This window comes from Lissotriton helveticus, chromosome 3_2, assembly GCF_964261635.1.
Source record: "Lissotriton helveticus chromosome 3_2, aLisHel1.1, whole genome shotgun sequence".
Taxonomy (NCBI): domain Eukaryota; kingdom Metazoa; phylum Chordata; class Amphibia; order Caudata; family Salamandridae; genus Lissotriton; species Lissotriton helveticus.
The window spans coordinates 294,323,568-294,339,178 of NC_136062.1; the positions used below are offsets into that span (position 1 = coordinate 294,323,568).

Genomic DNA, 15,611 nt, shown 5'->3' on the forward strand with positions numbered 1-15,611 from the left:
TCTTAGGAGGTACTCCAAACTGCCCTGTGCTGCATCTAGAAGCCTTCGTTTCAGGGTTGCCCTGACAGTCTCAAGCCAGCGTTCGGCTTCCTCTCACACAAACCTCAGACACATCTGTTCGAGGTAAACACTGTGCTATTCTAAGTAGGTGTTTTCCCTTTCAAGGTCTTTTCTGGCCGAAAGAAAAACTGAACAGTGTTACCTATAGGTAACATAGGAAGCTATACCTATAGTGAAAGCACTATTTTACTAAAAACCAGTAAGTAAAACCAGTAAACAAAATACACTTCAGAAAACCGGAGAGGAGTCTGCACTAAGCTTAGGGGCACATCAGTTAATCACAGTTGTATAGGTTTATACACATACATATGTTAACAAATACAATTTTCTACTTCATTTTTCCAAAGACCAAAAGAGAAATGTGGACAGCCGTCAGTAAAATGTAAAAACTAAAATATTGATAGATTCATACAGAAATTTAAAAAAAGAAAACAAAAACACAATAAAACCTGGGCCCCAGGCCAGTTCTTCACGGGCTAGTCATATAAAACAGCCAGTACTTAAACTCAAATATAAAGGGCAATTTTAAGAGCACTCAAAGGCCTTGCCTGAGTAGCCAGAAAAAAAATAATAATAAAAGAAAAAGGGGAAAGGTTTGGTGCTTGCACTTGCCCAATTTCAATGGTAGGTGTAGAGTTTGAGTGAACAAGAAAGATCTACAACAGGGTGCAGAACACTAGGGGCCCTACGTAAAGGGCGAACACTCCCAGTTTGTGCCGGGCGCACCTTAAAACAGGTGTACCAGGCGCACACAGGGAACGTGAACCCTATTACATAGCATGCACGGCCCCTAGGATAGCTGTGAACTCGTGCTGCCTTGGGGCAGCGCCTTCAGGTGAAATACAGAGCAGTTTAAAGCAGCTGCTTGGTGTTTGTAGGCCAAACTATGGCCCTGATCATGCTCGACCTAAGTGCGGCTTTTGACACCGTAGCACATTCCATTCTGCTGCGGTGTCTGAACGAAGCCGGGGTCGTTGGTCCTGCGCTGCGCTGGTTGCAGTCGTTCCTCACGGAAAGATGTTTCCAGGTACAGCAAGGGACATGTCGGTCAGTGGAGATGCCATTAGATCAGGGAGTGCCTCAGGGCTCAGCATTGAGCCCCACTCTTTTTAATCTTTATATGGCCTCCCTGGCGAAGGTGGTACAATCATTTGGGGTGGAATTGGTATTGTACGCCGACGACACCCAGCTGCTGATCTCCCTATCGCAGAACACCTCTAACACTCCAGCCAACTTTAAATCCTGCATGCAGGCATTGGCTGAGTGGATGGACTCCCATTGTCTAAAACTCAATGGCTCTAAAACAGAGGTGTTGGTGGTGGGGGGGGAAAAGTGAAAACTGGTCAGCTGAGTGGTGGCCGGCGTGCCTGGGTCCTGTTCCCACACCCTGTGAGGAGGCCAAGAATTTAGGAATCTGGATGAATCCCTCTCTCTCATACGAGGGCCACATAAGGCGGTTGGTAGGCAAATGTTTCGGAGTCCTAAAGACCCTAAATAAAACCCTAGACCTCCTACCCATAGCGGCCAGAAAGACACTAACTCAGGCACTGGTGACCTCGCGGTTGGACTATGGAAACATACTGTTCCTAGGGGCAACCGAGGGGAGCCTAGGCCGCCTTCAGGTTATACAAAACTCCGCCGCCAGGCTGGTGCTAAGAAGACCTAGGAGAGCCAACTCGCAAAAGGCACTGGATGCGCTTCATTGGTTGCCTGTGAAGAAACGTGTGCTGTTTAAGTGCCTCCTCTTCTGTCACCGAATTGTCTGGGACAGGTCGCCCGATTACCTGAAGGATTTAGTCAATCGCTATGAACCGACCAGGACTCTCCGTTCGGAGGGTGCCGGACTGCTGATAGTCCCCAGGATAAGGAAGGCCAGATTAGGCGGGCGTTCCTTTGCGCTACATGCAGCTCAACAATGGAATAAACTTCCCCTTGTACTGAGACTGGAGAACAGTGAATCACGGTTCAGATCCCTACTTAAAACTCATCTATACACGGCTTAGAGCTAAGGACCTCATGTCATGCTGCTCACTGATGGCTTTAGCGCGGGGACACGCCGTGATGGCGTTACTGAGCGCTCTACAAGCTTTTATATTATTATTATTTTTTTACAGTGCAGGTGGCAATCTGTCTGCACTTTAAAAGTGGTTTAGAGATCCCCTTACAGGCGGGTGCAGTCAGTGACTTCACCTGCCCGTAAGGGGACATTTGGGGAATTGATAGGACCCCATTTCCCCCGCGGCAGAGGGCTGCAATTAGGGGGCACACTGACAGTGCGCAAGGTTTGTGACCCTCATGAGAGCTTCTTTGCCTCTCCGACAGCGTCTTTAATAATATGGCGCTGGTGCAAAAGGATTACCTCATTTGCATGGGGCCACGCCTCCCATCCAACCAAGGAAAAGCCCTTGAGGAAGCACTGCCACTGTATGTGCGCCAGCACTTTCAGAATTACAGAAGGGGCCGTAGAAGTGTCTGTGGCCCCTTCTGTAATACCAAAGTGCCCAGGGGTGCGCAAAGTGGGCGCAAACACCCGTTGCGCCACCAGGTCACCTTGTGTAATACGGCCCCAGGAAAGCATGGACATGGAGGAGGTTTTTTTTTTATATCCTTTTAAAATTCGCAGCAGAAAAAATATGGAAAACAGGCCACGGTTAGCATCCACTGTAGGAGCTAATGTTATCTTTTTACGGTCTGATTTTTTCAGTTGGTGCTGGGGCTTTTAACAATAAGGTCAAACATCTCATAAAATAGCAGGGCTACTAAATGTGGGCAATGACCAATAGTGGGGCAACTCAATGCGGCTAATGACCACCAGAAACATGAGAGAAATACACTAACAGAGTAGGCTAATACCTTTACAAGCGGACCAAACCCAAAACACTGGATACTATAATCAAAGCCACCTTGCACTCCCGGAAGTTAATATTATTAGCCTGGTTGCATTATCTAATATTAAAGCCTGAATACACAGGATGATGGGGATGTGATAAATAATTTCGCTGATGGACCAGGTCACTGCAGATGGGCTTGTTGGGCACTGTACATACCGCACTTAAGGTCCAATCAATTGCTTAGAAGCATTTAAGTATACCATCTCAGCCTGTATTTAGCCTTCAATTTAGTTGAAAAGATAGCTTTCAGGTGTGGCCTTTTTTTCGTTCATTGTTCTTCACAGCAATAGGCTGTATATCCAAAATGGAATACCTACAAATAAGAAGCTTTATGGAAACCTAGTAATCAGAGAGCTTCCACTCTTCTTTGAATGCAAATGAAATGCTAGATGAGCCCATTTTAGATTTACAGCTTTTCCTCATGAGTAAAGCCAATGCGATTATAAGCTACATGTATTAGGACACATCCTTAGTTGCGAAGGCAATGCCCCTTAACAATGGTGCTTAATTATGCATATTTGGCAAAGCCCCTCAACCACTGCTGCCTTCTGCCTAAAGCAGCACTGGCCTTCACAGACACCTGCATAATTGGAAACGCCCCCCACCCCGTCTTCACAAGAGAGGAAGTAAGGTCTAGCAGCTACGTTGATTACAAGTTTTCGGAAGCCAGATTTGTAAATCTGCTCTTGCACTGGGCACATTGTTAATGGCCTACAGAAACAACTTAAGACACCTATTATATAGCAATTATTGCTGAACCACAAAGAATAGAATTCCACCGGAATGCCAACAGTATTGCAATTATGCATTACAAAGAGTGGTAATAAACACTGCTGAAGTAAATATCATAGGGAAATTAACTCTGGAATATTTAAAGAAAAAGTAAGAGCAGAACATACATTTCAATGGATTTAGTATTGCAGGCAGAGAAGTTTATTTCCAGGTTCTAAGAATAACCTGTCAAAAATAGCCTCAGGGAAAACCACCTATACTGGAACTGCGGCAAGGAGAAGGGGGATCTAGCACATCTGATCTTCTACTGCCCAAAACTCACAACGTTCTGGGAGAAAATCTTTGATTTTATAAATAAGGTTCTGGGGTGCACACTAACATCTGAATTCTCCTCCTTCACCACCGCATTTATGACCATAGAACTAAGATCACTGCATGACAGGGACCTGCTGAACCTCCTACTGACCAAGGCAGTGACACTGGTCTTGTCCAACTGGAAGGACACAACTAAGACCTAATACAAAGGCTGGGTCAACTGGGTGACGTAGCTCAGAGGCGCTGATAGCATTGCCCTGCAAACCTCACCATGGAGACCAGCAACCAGGGGGATGTGGAAGTCACTCGACACGTATCTAGACTCCTACGAACTCCCATGAGGCCGCTCTGACTCCCTAGGGGGATGCCGGCTTTGACACAGGGCTACAAACCCAGACTAGGCACACTGCGATAGAACCCTTCCTGTATACAATCTCCATCTTTTCTTCCTATTCTCTTTCTTTCTATCATCCTTTGTCTAACTTCCCAGCAAGTCAATGTAGAGAGGATTAGTTAGACATGTATACCAAAGAACCTGTAGCTACTGCAACACATACTATGCTTTGCTAGAACATCGTAACAGAAATGCTAATGTACTTGTTTACAAAAAATTTATCAATTACTTTGAAATACATTCTTTTTTTAATACACTTCAATTTTAGAGGCAGATGTTTGACTCCTACATGGCTAACACTCCAGTACTATTTTCCGAGTGGTTTGCGGCCACATGATATAACTAAAAATCACACTCTGCTAGAGCTAACCATGGATTTTAAATTTGGGACAGGAGATCTTATTTTGGGAGGCAAATGCTTCAAGCAATATTTCTTTTTGTAACTTTGAAACTGCTAACAACGACAAGAACAAAATGCACATATTTAACTATAAAGAAATAATCAAGTGTATGGGCTAAGACATAGTATGTTGCTACAGGTTGTCTGAGTTTCTGCCTCACTGAGACATTTTGAACCCGAAATTGAGAATCCCTTTAACTTTACAGCTTGGTTTTAAATTTTTTCTCGCCGCTGTGCAAAGGATAGCTTTTATGTCCATGTAAGGCAGCTGGTAAGTTATTGCAATTTGTTTTGTGAAAGCTGCATATAATGAGGGCTGTGCAGAACAAATGGCAAAGAGTCGAAGGACGGCGAATGGATTAACAATCAGGTATGCCGAAAACTAGAGAAACAGGTGATTTTTACCCTAAAAAAAAACACAAACCTGTAATTTTGCAGCAATTCGTAGATGGTTGTAAAATTAGTACCAACAGTACACTTTGTGCCCTCTACGATCCACCACCACCACCCCAGGTAAGTAGTTTAACCCCATTTTGCACAAGATTCACCATCATTGCACTCTCTGTGTCCATTGTGGCCGCACCGGTGCCCGAGTCCTAGCACCAAGGACGAGTGACTTGGATTTTTTTCACCAGTTGAGCTTTCTGTCCATAAATCGGTAAGAGAACTCGCGCAGGACCGATTGCACCACGTTTAGGCCAGTGGCCACTTCATCAATAAGCACAACAATGACAAGCAGGTGCCTCGAATAGCTTGTTGAACATCATCAAGGTTAAAATAATACTATCATGGCAATGTTCTGCACGTGGTCCTCATGCACCACTTTTAGATGATGGACTGAACAGACCCTAATGTACTTCTTCCTCCTTTTAATTTGTATTGGTCACGCATACTTCGCTCAGACCATAAAAAACCACTCTGAAGTTATCTCCCTGTGAAGTTCACCTAACCTCCAGCACCAAAACCATTGGGCAAAGCACTGATCAGGTGATGCGACGGCGTCTGCCGCAACAGCGACACTCTTCTCCGGTGATGAGATGCAGCAGCGGTGACACCCTTCTTCAGTGATGCAACAACAGTGGCTGCGACACGCTTCTCCAGTGATGCGACGGCAAGACTCAGGTCCCAGGTGCAACTCTTCCCACCCATCTAGATGCAGATAGCTCTATTCAGCTCTGTGCTGACTCGACCTGTCTCCTGGAATACCCCAGCCCCTGTCACGCAAACTCCAGACAAAGAATACACAACCTAGCAGAGGCAGGCTTGGATAGTTAGGCAAGAAATATCTACTTTCTAAAAGTGGTATTTTCAAACACAATGTTAAAACCAACTTCACTAAAAGATGTATTTTATCATTCTGAGTTCAGGCATACTAAACTCGAATTTCTAGCTAGTTCCCCGAGTCAGTTAGAATTATAAGATGTTATAATCAAACTGCCCATTCTGGCCTATGGGGAACAGACAGCCTTACAATAGTAAAAAACAAAAATGGCTGAAATTCACTATCAGGACATGCCACACACTTCAGGGCATGTCCTACCTTTTACCTACAATGCGCCCTGCCCTTGGGCCTACCATAGGTGTGACTAATATGCAGAAAAGGGAGGAAGGAATAGGGACTGGCAAGTGGGTGCACTTGCCCAGTCAGCATGGCAGTACCAGACTGCACACAGGCTCTGCAATGGCAGGCCTGAGACACACTTTACAGGCTGCTTCTGTAGGTAGCACAACCAGTGCTGCAAGCCCACCAGCAGCATTTAATTTACAAGCCCTGGGCACACGCAGTGCACTGTACTAGGGTCTGACAAGTAAACCAAACCAGTCAATCAAGGAGATAGCATATGCACTTTAGCACTGATCAGCAGTGGTAACGTGCCTAGAGTCAGAAAACAGGTCAGAAAAAATACAGGCGGAAGGCAAAAGGTTCAGGAGACCCTGCAAAAAGGGCCAAGACCAACAGCAACTAATTGTTGTACGGACACTAATTTAACTGCCCAAACCTAACAATTTTACAGCAAGATTGGATGCATTATTTAGTAGTCGTTTCTTTGTACAAAAACAAGAAAAAACAAAAATTCCTTACGACAATAAAAAGTGGAATTAATCAGAATATGTAGTTATCAAACAGATGTGTTATTATTGAAACAAACACATAAAACCCATTTTTCTTAACTGCTTTTTCAGAAAATTACTTCATATTTTGGTATCTAATTTTAAATATTACCAACATCACAGTTTACGCGCATATTTACATAATAGTATCTCTAGTTAAACTGCAATGCGTGTCAATTTTCTGCAAGGAAGGCTTCTTCCACATTGCTGGTTTTATTCCGATGTTCCCATATTGCTAATAAACATCTGTTATACGTCGGCAGAATAAAGAGACTCGTCTGGGTGAAAGTGTGTTCTACAAACATCTGTTATGTTAAGCACCTATAAAAAGCTCAACAACTTCTTATTGTCTGAATGCTAACTTGGTAGCTTGTCTAATTTCATCTAAGACCCCAAAGTAAACATCACTGGCAGGTACTATGTTGTTCAATCTTTTTCTTGAAACAAAAGACAGGAACAAAGAAACTAAACAACGACCCACTCTACTGTCTAACTGCAAGTTGTAGGACAGCTAGCACCTACAAATGGCATTAGCTATTAAAATGTGTAGTGTCCTTTAGCTACATGGTGCCCTTGCCAATTCTATCCAGACACTGGCGCATTTTATAATAGCCAATCTGTCAAATGTACTTTATCTGTAAATAATATAATCTTCCTTGGCCAATGTGCTGTCAGAGCGTGAGGTGCAAAAGCTCTAATTGAAATGTTCTGCTGTTGTAACTAAAATAAATGTAAAGACGTCATACAAAATAAATTCCAGATTCTTAGCACATCCATGCACTACTGCAACCTACTTCTATAATGAGGGTTCCCAGTGTTATGCTCTCATCAATTCAATCTATGTAAATGTCATGTATTTTGTAAAGCGCACAGCTGCCCCAACGGGGCGTCCCGGCGCTGTATAACGCTGTGGAACCCTTCCTGGCTCTCCATGTGATATGCCCCTCATGGGCACCCCCAAGGTGAAGCCAGGCATCCCAGTGTTGTAGGGGCCGTTGTGGAGATTAAGCAAGCTATTGCCCAGAGTTGCAGCGTGGGACCCATGATTAGAGTATGCGCCGAGGCGAGAATTATCGAGTCCGCGGACATTGAGCCCAAGACCCTGCCGCGTCGGGACTTGAACCCTGGTCCCGGGCCTGATCTCTGCTTCAGAGTCTGCCGCTCTAACCAGTGAGCCACACTTCTCTATATCTACTCAGATTTCTTTTGGAGCACCTTATTGCCATTTTATATGGAAAAAACGTGCATAAGACATTTAGAAATGAAAACTATGCAGGTCCCTGCTAAGTGATACAAGATCATGAAGGTTTTCTGTCACATCACAAGAGGTTAGCAGATATCGTGACTGGAACCACTTGTGATTGCATTCAAGGCAACTCAGCCAAACAAATCTGGCCGCCATTTCCCGCCGCACCCTAGGGCCACGCCCCTCTCACGAGGCCACGCCCCCCTGACTACAAAAGACACGATATCCCAGCGTCTGGCAGAAGACTACACCTCCTGAGGCGGAAGCCGGGAGTTATACTCTGCGAGCACTCACAATTTTAAACCTATTTGAGAGTCACTAAATAATTGCTTTGTTTTTTAAACGCACTGAGAACGACGATTGAACTGTGTGTGTGTTGATCTAAAGAACCTCACCATCCTCAATCACAGCCTCTCGCCACGCAGCGGATCTTAGCGCTGCCGAGGCAACTCAGCCAAACAAATCTGGCCGCCATTTCCCGCCGCACCCTAGGGCCACGCCCTTCTCACGAGGCCACGCCCCTTTCGCCTCAACGCCTTCTCTACATAAATAATGTGTATCTTTCGGACGCGCGGCGGACGAGCGCAGCGGGCGCGACGTCTGCGCGCCAAAGGCGCGCCTAAGGCAAGCCCGTCTGCGCCAGCTCCGTGCCTAGGGCCAGCTATGCTGCCTCTCCTCAACCCACGCAGAGACTGACATGGACCAGGACACAGCTTCAAGATATTGGTATGAAATCTTGCACCCCGTCTAAACATATGCAATTTCCCTCTCCCGAACCCCAACCCTACGCTATATAAATGCCATAAGTGCCAATTCAATTTGCGCCCCTACTGGACTTGCCCCCTGGCCTGTACAACCAGTCGTCCCTCTCCCATCAAAAACCACTCGATGGGATTGGTGAATTGCCGCTCCTTACCCGGGCACGCCAATGACATCTGGTTACTACTATCTTCCACCTCCTGGGACCCTCTATTTTTAATGGAGACCTGGATTAAAGACTCTTCTAACCCCGACATATCTCTCGCTGTACCATCCGGCTACCGCTTCACCGGCATATGCCGCGAAGGCCCTAAAACAGGAGGTGGAATCGCAGTTATCCTAAAGAACCACCTGAACATCACTTCCAGGAAAATTGCGAATATTAAGCCCATTGAGGCACTATACTTCTCGATCTCTGACGCTACAACAGCCATTGCCTCTGGGATTTTGGTATACAATCCCCCAAACACCCCCCAATCAGTCATCTCTGAACTGCTAGCAATCACCGCTGACCTCTATCAAACATCCCCACTTCATGGTACTGGGAGATTTCAACCTTTACGTTGATATAAGCAGCTGCAACCGCGCCGCCCATTTCCTAGAATCAATGGAAAACCTAAACTTGACACAAAAAGTTAAGGGCCCCACTCACACAGCAGGACACACCCTTGACCGTATCTTTTCCAACCAAGAAAAATTGACAATCCTTCAAAGTCTGCCTCTGACATGGTCTCACCATTTTTTAATACCATTTGTGATTCACTCAACTCAAATTGCCAATAAAGAGGCAGCCATAAGAACACAAGGCAGGAAATGGTACAAAATATCATGTTCTATTTTTGAACAACACTACCACAACAATCTTAACCCGTGCCCTGACGATCTCAATGTAGCGGTTCACACATTTAGCAATGACCTTATTACTGCCATTGAGAAGCTAGCCCCGCTACAAGCCCTCACCTCCCGCAGACAAAAACCATCCGCTCCCTGGTTCACCCAGGAACTTAAAAGACATCGAAGCAAAGAAGCAAATGTAAAAAAATGGAACGAAAGTGGCGACAGGCCTATGACCCTGAAGCCAAAGCGCTCTACAGACAAACCCTCAAAGAATTTCGTATACTTAAACGCAACTCAATGAGAACCCATTTCGCAGAATCTATTACAAATGCAAAAAACTCTGCCAAAGCCCTTTTTAATATCGTGAAAGATTTTACCAAGCCCAATGCTGTGTCCACCTTTGTCCCCCCTTCCCAAGAACTAAGTGAAAATCTATCAGACTTCTTCGAAAATAAAATTGCCAATATTGCGGAAAATATTCTTCAGAACGCCACCATGATTACCAAGGAACCGGTCATCATCAGTAAGCATGCATTCTCAGCTTTCAATCCTCTCATGAAAAAACATGCCCTGAATCTTCTAGTGAAATGTAAATCTGGCTCTCCTTTAGATCCAGCCCGGCATCTATCATGAATGAAATTGCCCCTCTTATTATTGACCCCCTCCTCGAAATCTGGAACTCTTCCCTACGCACAGGCATGGTCCCTTTCGCCTGGAAACACGCCATGCTTATCCCGATTCAGAAAAAACCTGGCATTGACCCCGCCTGCCTAAGCAATTACAGACCAATCTCACTCCTACCCAAGCCCGCTAAGGTACTTGAAAAAGCAGTCCAGGAGCAACTATCTCACTACCTTGAATCCAACTCCTTGCTTCATGATAGTCAATCTGGATTCAGACCTGGCTTTAGCACAGAGTCAGCTCTTCTTGAGGTTTCGGAGTTAATTCGAGAATGCACGGATAAGGGAGAGGAGGCCATGCTGGTTCTCCTCGACCTATCCGCTGCATTCAACACCATCTCCCACGACACTCTTATGTCCCGCTTACAAGAGGTCGGTATAAGCGTAACTCCCCTCACCTGGATTAAATCCTTTCTTACCAACAGATGCCAACAGGTGATGCTGGGCTCTTTCTTTTCCGCAAAGAAACCTCTGATCTAGGGCGTGCCGCAAGGTTCTGCTCTCAGCCCACTTTTATTCAATGTATATTTAAAACCCCTGGCCAATGTGATTGAATCTTGGGGCGTCAAAGCAACTTTTTACGCCGACGATAAACCCAACTGGTGTTCTCCTTCAAAGACCACTCCGAAAAATCTTTTCACAATTTTCGCCAAAGCATGATGAATATCGCCTCCTGGATGTCAGCCAACAACTTAAAACTTAATACGGACAAGACTGAGGTCCTATTCTTTAATCAAAAATCCCCCATTCCCTCCACCCTCTGGTGGCCGACTGAATTGAACCCTCCCCCTGAACCTGCTCATACAGCCCGTAACCTTGGCTTCCAATTTGACACTGCTCCCTCCTCCAAGACACAAATTAATAAAGTTACCTCAGCGTGCTTTGGCAAATTACGCATGATAAAAAAATTATCCCTTACCTACCAACTGACTCACGGAAAACAGTTGTCCACTCTCTCATTACAGCTCACCTGGACTACGCAAATAGCCTATACGTAGGTGCCCCAGCTTATCTCATTAACCAACTACAGAAAGTATAGAACGCAGCGGCCAGGTTGATTTGCAACATCCCATTTCGCCACTCGATCTCCCCACATCTGATCAATCTTCACTGGCTCCCAGTAAGGCGTCGCATCCAATTTAAAGCCCTAATTCTGGCCTTCAGAGCGATGAATGATCGAGGTCCTCTCTACCTGCGCCACAGAATCAAACACTCACAAGCCTCCCGGAACCTCAGATCCAACCACCTCCGTCTTATGATCTGCCCCCGTTTTCGCCTGACCCGCACAGGTGGAAGAGGCTTCGCAGTGACCACCTCCAAACTGTGGAATAAACTGCCCATTGAATTAAGATTCTTGACATCGGAACCTTTAAAACTCCAGACCTGGCTCTTCTCCCTTGCCTAGAAATTCTCTAATCGCAGCATCTCCCACTGCCCCTTAGTAAGGGTATACCTTCAGAGCCGGGACACCTCCGTTGGAGGTAGCTGTGCGCTCTACAAACTACTAAATAAAATAAATAAATAAATAAACAACCACTGAAGTGTAGCACAGAGCAGCACTGGAAGGTAGCATATCTAATATGGTAGTCTATTTGTGGGTGGGTGGTTAAATCCTCCCTCTAGGGAGAAGCTGAGCCTCTAGTAGAGAAGTTGTGGCTCTAGCTGGCCTGGGGACAGCTCTGGATCATAACAGCTGTTATGCGATCATGGGAAGGTCAAATTAGTGCCAAAGATCCTGCATCTAAATTAATCAAAGAAAGCCCATTCTACCGAAAGCACTGTACCAAAATAAACTGTCCATTTCTCAATAGCCTAATTTGGTGTGACAGATGCTATAATCTTTTGTTCTCAATCTGTAGACTGGAAGAACTGTTGTTGTCATACCACCCTATTCCAAGTCAACAAAGCAACAGTTTGCCTCGACCCTTATTCGTCAAAGTGATGTACAAGCCTGCTGCATGTTTCTTCTCTTGTAACAAAACAAGCGAAAACCATCGTTTTTTGGGTTGCGTTCCCTACAAGGTTACAAGATTAAATCTCATACATTTCTAACTTTTAAAATTGACTATGTTTTGGAGAGCTGTGGTGTTCCAAACAGGTAATCCAGAACGAAATTAATAAGTGCACACATAGTGTGTGAAAATTTAGGATCCAATACAAGACTGAAAAGGTTAAAGGAAAATGAGAAACAATCTCAACCACTTTCTTAAAATAAACGATTGCTGTTCACATTTTTTCACTAGGTTAGAGCCATAAGTTTAGTTCAATATTAAACAAAACCCAATGTTTTTCTTTGCATTCAACCTGGGCGTCTTTCTCCTACAGCTGCCAATTTGCTGACTCGATCAATGTGACTGTCATTTGGATCAAGTGTCCCACTCTGCAGATTTACTTTGGCATTTATTATCTGTCCAGAAATCTGCACATGCGTAGTAAGTTCTTTATCAAGCACGATAGTTTGAGCAGTTTGAAAAGGTCATGTGATTAACTTATACAGCAATATGATCCAAAGAACTATCAGTCATGCCACAGAAACTACATGCAAAACACACAACGGGTATGCTCAGACGTGAGTCCCGTGCTCTCCACACCACTGGAGTCAAACTATCCTGGCTGATGACAGCTGATAGCCAGAAACCGGTCCTAGGATGCTTGATTCCGGTCCAGGGAAGACATGGCTTGGCAGTTCGGGCTGAACTGTTCCAATGAGGCACAGGGTCAAGGCTGATTTGCATATGGCCATGTCTGAACTGGGGTGGTGTGGAGTGCAAAAAACGATGATTTAGGCCCAGATCTCTGTACTGGGGTTAATGTATGACATTGTTCTGCATTCTGTCCATCAACTGTTTTTGCACAGAAACTACATGCAGCAGTAAAAAAAATGCATTCCCCAAAGCAAATCTTGTAATGGACCCATGCTATTGATTTTTCCAATGCTGATCACTGTGTTACTACAGGATAAAAGATACTGTGGGTCACTCAATGATGGTCTGTGCATTATACAACGCTTGCTCTCTGGGCTCTTACTAAGTCTAGGTTTTGACAGTCAGGATGACAAGCAGACCTCATGCTAGCACAACCTAAATACAGTGGTCTTAAGGTCCACCCCTTTCCACCATTGGCTTTCATCGACCAGCATCTTTTGGGCATTGGCTTAACTCTTTATCAATTGTGTTTTAGTTCACCAGTGGAGTATTAATCTCTCACCTAATGACATAGCCTGCATCTTCTCGCATCCATTAGAGTGCTCGAAGTGAAATGCATTCAAGTGTAATTTTAGCAATTTCTGTTAACTTCTGCGGGTTCCATTCCCTGCGACTCAGGGGTATACTAATGGTAAGGGTCTTAGCACATTATCGGCAGAATAGCTTTGCAAAAGCATGAATTAAGTGTTCACATCACTACAAACATGAGTATTCATTTATATTCTTCTAAACTGCCTGCATGCTCTCGAACCAAAATATGCACAAATAAGGTTAACTCACTTCACATATAACCTGTCTCTTTAAGGTAATTGGAGAGGGTGCAAGAGTAAATAAGATGGGCCCTATAGGGTCAGTAGTTAATCTCCAATAGCACTCTCAAAGTTCTAATCAAGTATCTCATCTGTAACACCGCTCACGCACAATATCCTATAACCAGGAATATTATGAGGTTTTATTGTCAAGCATTGATAATCTTATGGCCAAAGACGCAACGATATAGGAACCGTGCAAATAACATGACAGGTACAGATAGCCTTGCAGTATACTGTTCACACACACTCAACATTACCGCGACACTAACCCCAGAGGCTAAGCCCAGCACAACACTGTGGATCCACGGCCTTAATAGTGCGCACATCTGCACTGAACACGCACGATACACACTAGCCTAGCCCACATCCGATACACACTAGCCTAGCCCTTCGTGATACTCACGTATCCGTCCTCTAACCACACAAGTCGCCCTAGAATGGACCCTTCCACCAGTGTAGCCTTATGCGCCCCTTTTTCCATTGCCTTCCTACCACCTCACAACTTCCATACCGGCGTCATCATAATGCCCCTAAATCCCACTGCCCCAAACACTCGGGCCCCACCCTAACACACCCACTGCTCCCACTGACTGCCGCGCCCAAGACTCACCGATAGTGGAGATGAAGGTAGTATTGAAGGCGTCTTCGCTGAAGCGGAAGAGCAGGCATGTTTTCCCCACCCCACTGTCCCCTATCAGCAGTAACTTGAAAAGATAGTCGTAAGTCTTCGCCATCTTCCGCTCACTGGGGTCGAGGGACGCACAGCCGACTGGGTGGGGCATCCAAGACATGTGACCCTATTTTTAGCCAACCACTGCCTGCGGCTGAGAGACAAGCTGTCGGTTGGGTGGGGTTGTGGGATCACGTGGTTGTACTTAACCAATCGTTTTATTCAGCTAAAAAGCAAAAGCAGCGGTAGAGTCTTCCAGAGGACGTCACTGTATGACCAACCAATCAATGCCTGGAGACAAGGGAGACAAACCTTTGGTGGGCGTAACGCAAAAAACTACGTGTGTTGGGAGCCCACGTCACTAATGAGAAGTTGTCTGACCCTAAACTGACAACATTGTTTCTTAGAGCGTAATCTACCTCACCTCATTATTGCCAGAAACCCGAGGTGTCAACCTTCTGCCTAAATGTCCTCCTTGCAGTGCGGGATATGTAGTCTATAAAGCGAAAATCGGTAATCTCAAACGAAATCAAAGGCTGCTATCTTGGAGATAAAATGATGAGAAGATTTCGGATCCCAAAAGTAAAATTACTGTTACTGATGGCTACTTTTTTTTTTAAGTTCGTGGTTATTGAAAACTGATGGCTACTTTTACCTTCCGATTCCTTCAGGGGCGTACCTTCGGATGTGGGGGTTGTTGGGGCGTTACTGTGGTAAATAGAAATACACCGCTTCAAGTTCGTCAACTCATTCTCAATCCCTCCAAAACAATTCCTCCTCTTATCTAGCTATCTCCCCGCCTCCTATTCAATCCTGGATGGATCAGTTGAATTTACTCAACAGTAAACCCATCATTGTGGACTGCGCTAAATCCTTAGGTGTCATACTTGACAAAAGACTCAACCTAATCTCACACATCAATTCCATTGCCAAGAGCGCACGTTATCAGCTGCGCCTTCTATGGGGGATTCGTCGGTTCTTCCCGGAGAATGACCTAA

General features: G+C 45.1%; 1 protein-coding gene across 3 annotated transcripts in view; it reads right to left on the minus strand.

The window, feature by feature from the left end:
* RAB8B (RAB8B, member RAS oncogene family) overlaps nucleotides 1-14,735 on the minus strand; it is a 245,432-nt gene extending 230,697 nt beyond the window's left edge. For 2 of the 3 annotated variants that reach the window (XM_078685272.1, XM_078685273.1), the window contains exon 1: nucleotides 14,554-14,735. In XM_078685272.1, the coding sequence (XP_078541398.1) occupies nucleotides 14,554-14,734 (181 nt within the window). In that variant the 5' untranslated portion in view covers nucleotide 14,735. The remainder of the gene's footprint in view (nucleotides 1-14,553) is intronic. The other variant, XM_078685274.1, reaches the window with a different exon arrangement.
* Between the last annotated feature and the right edge of the window lie 876 nt (nucleotides 14,736-15,611).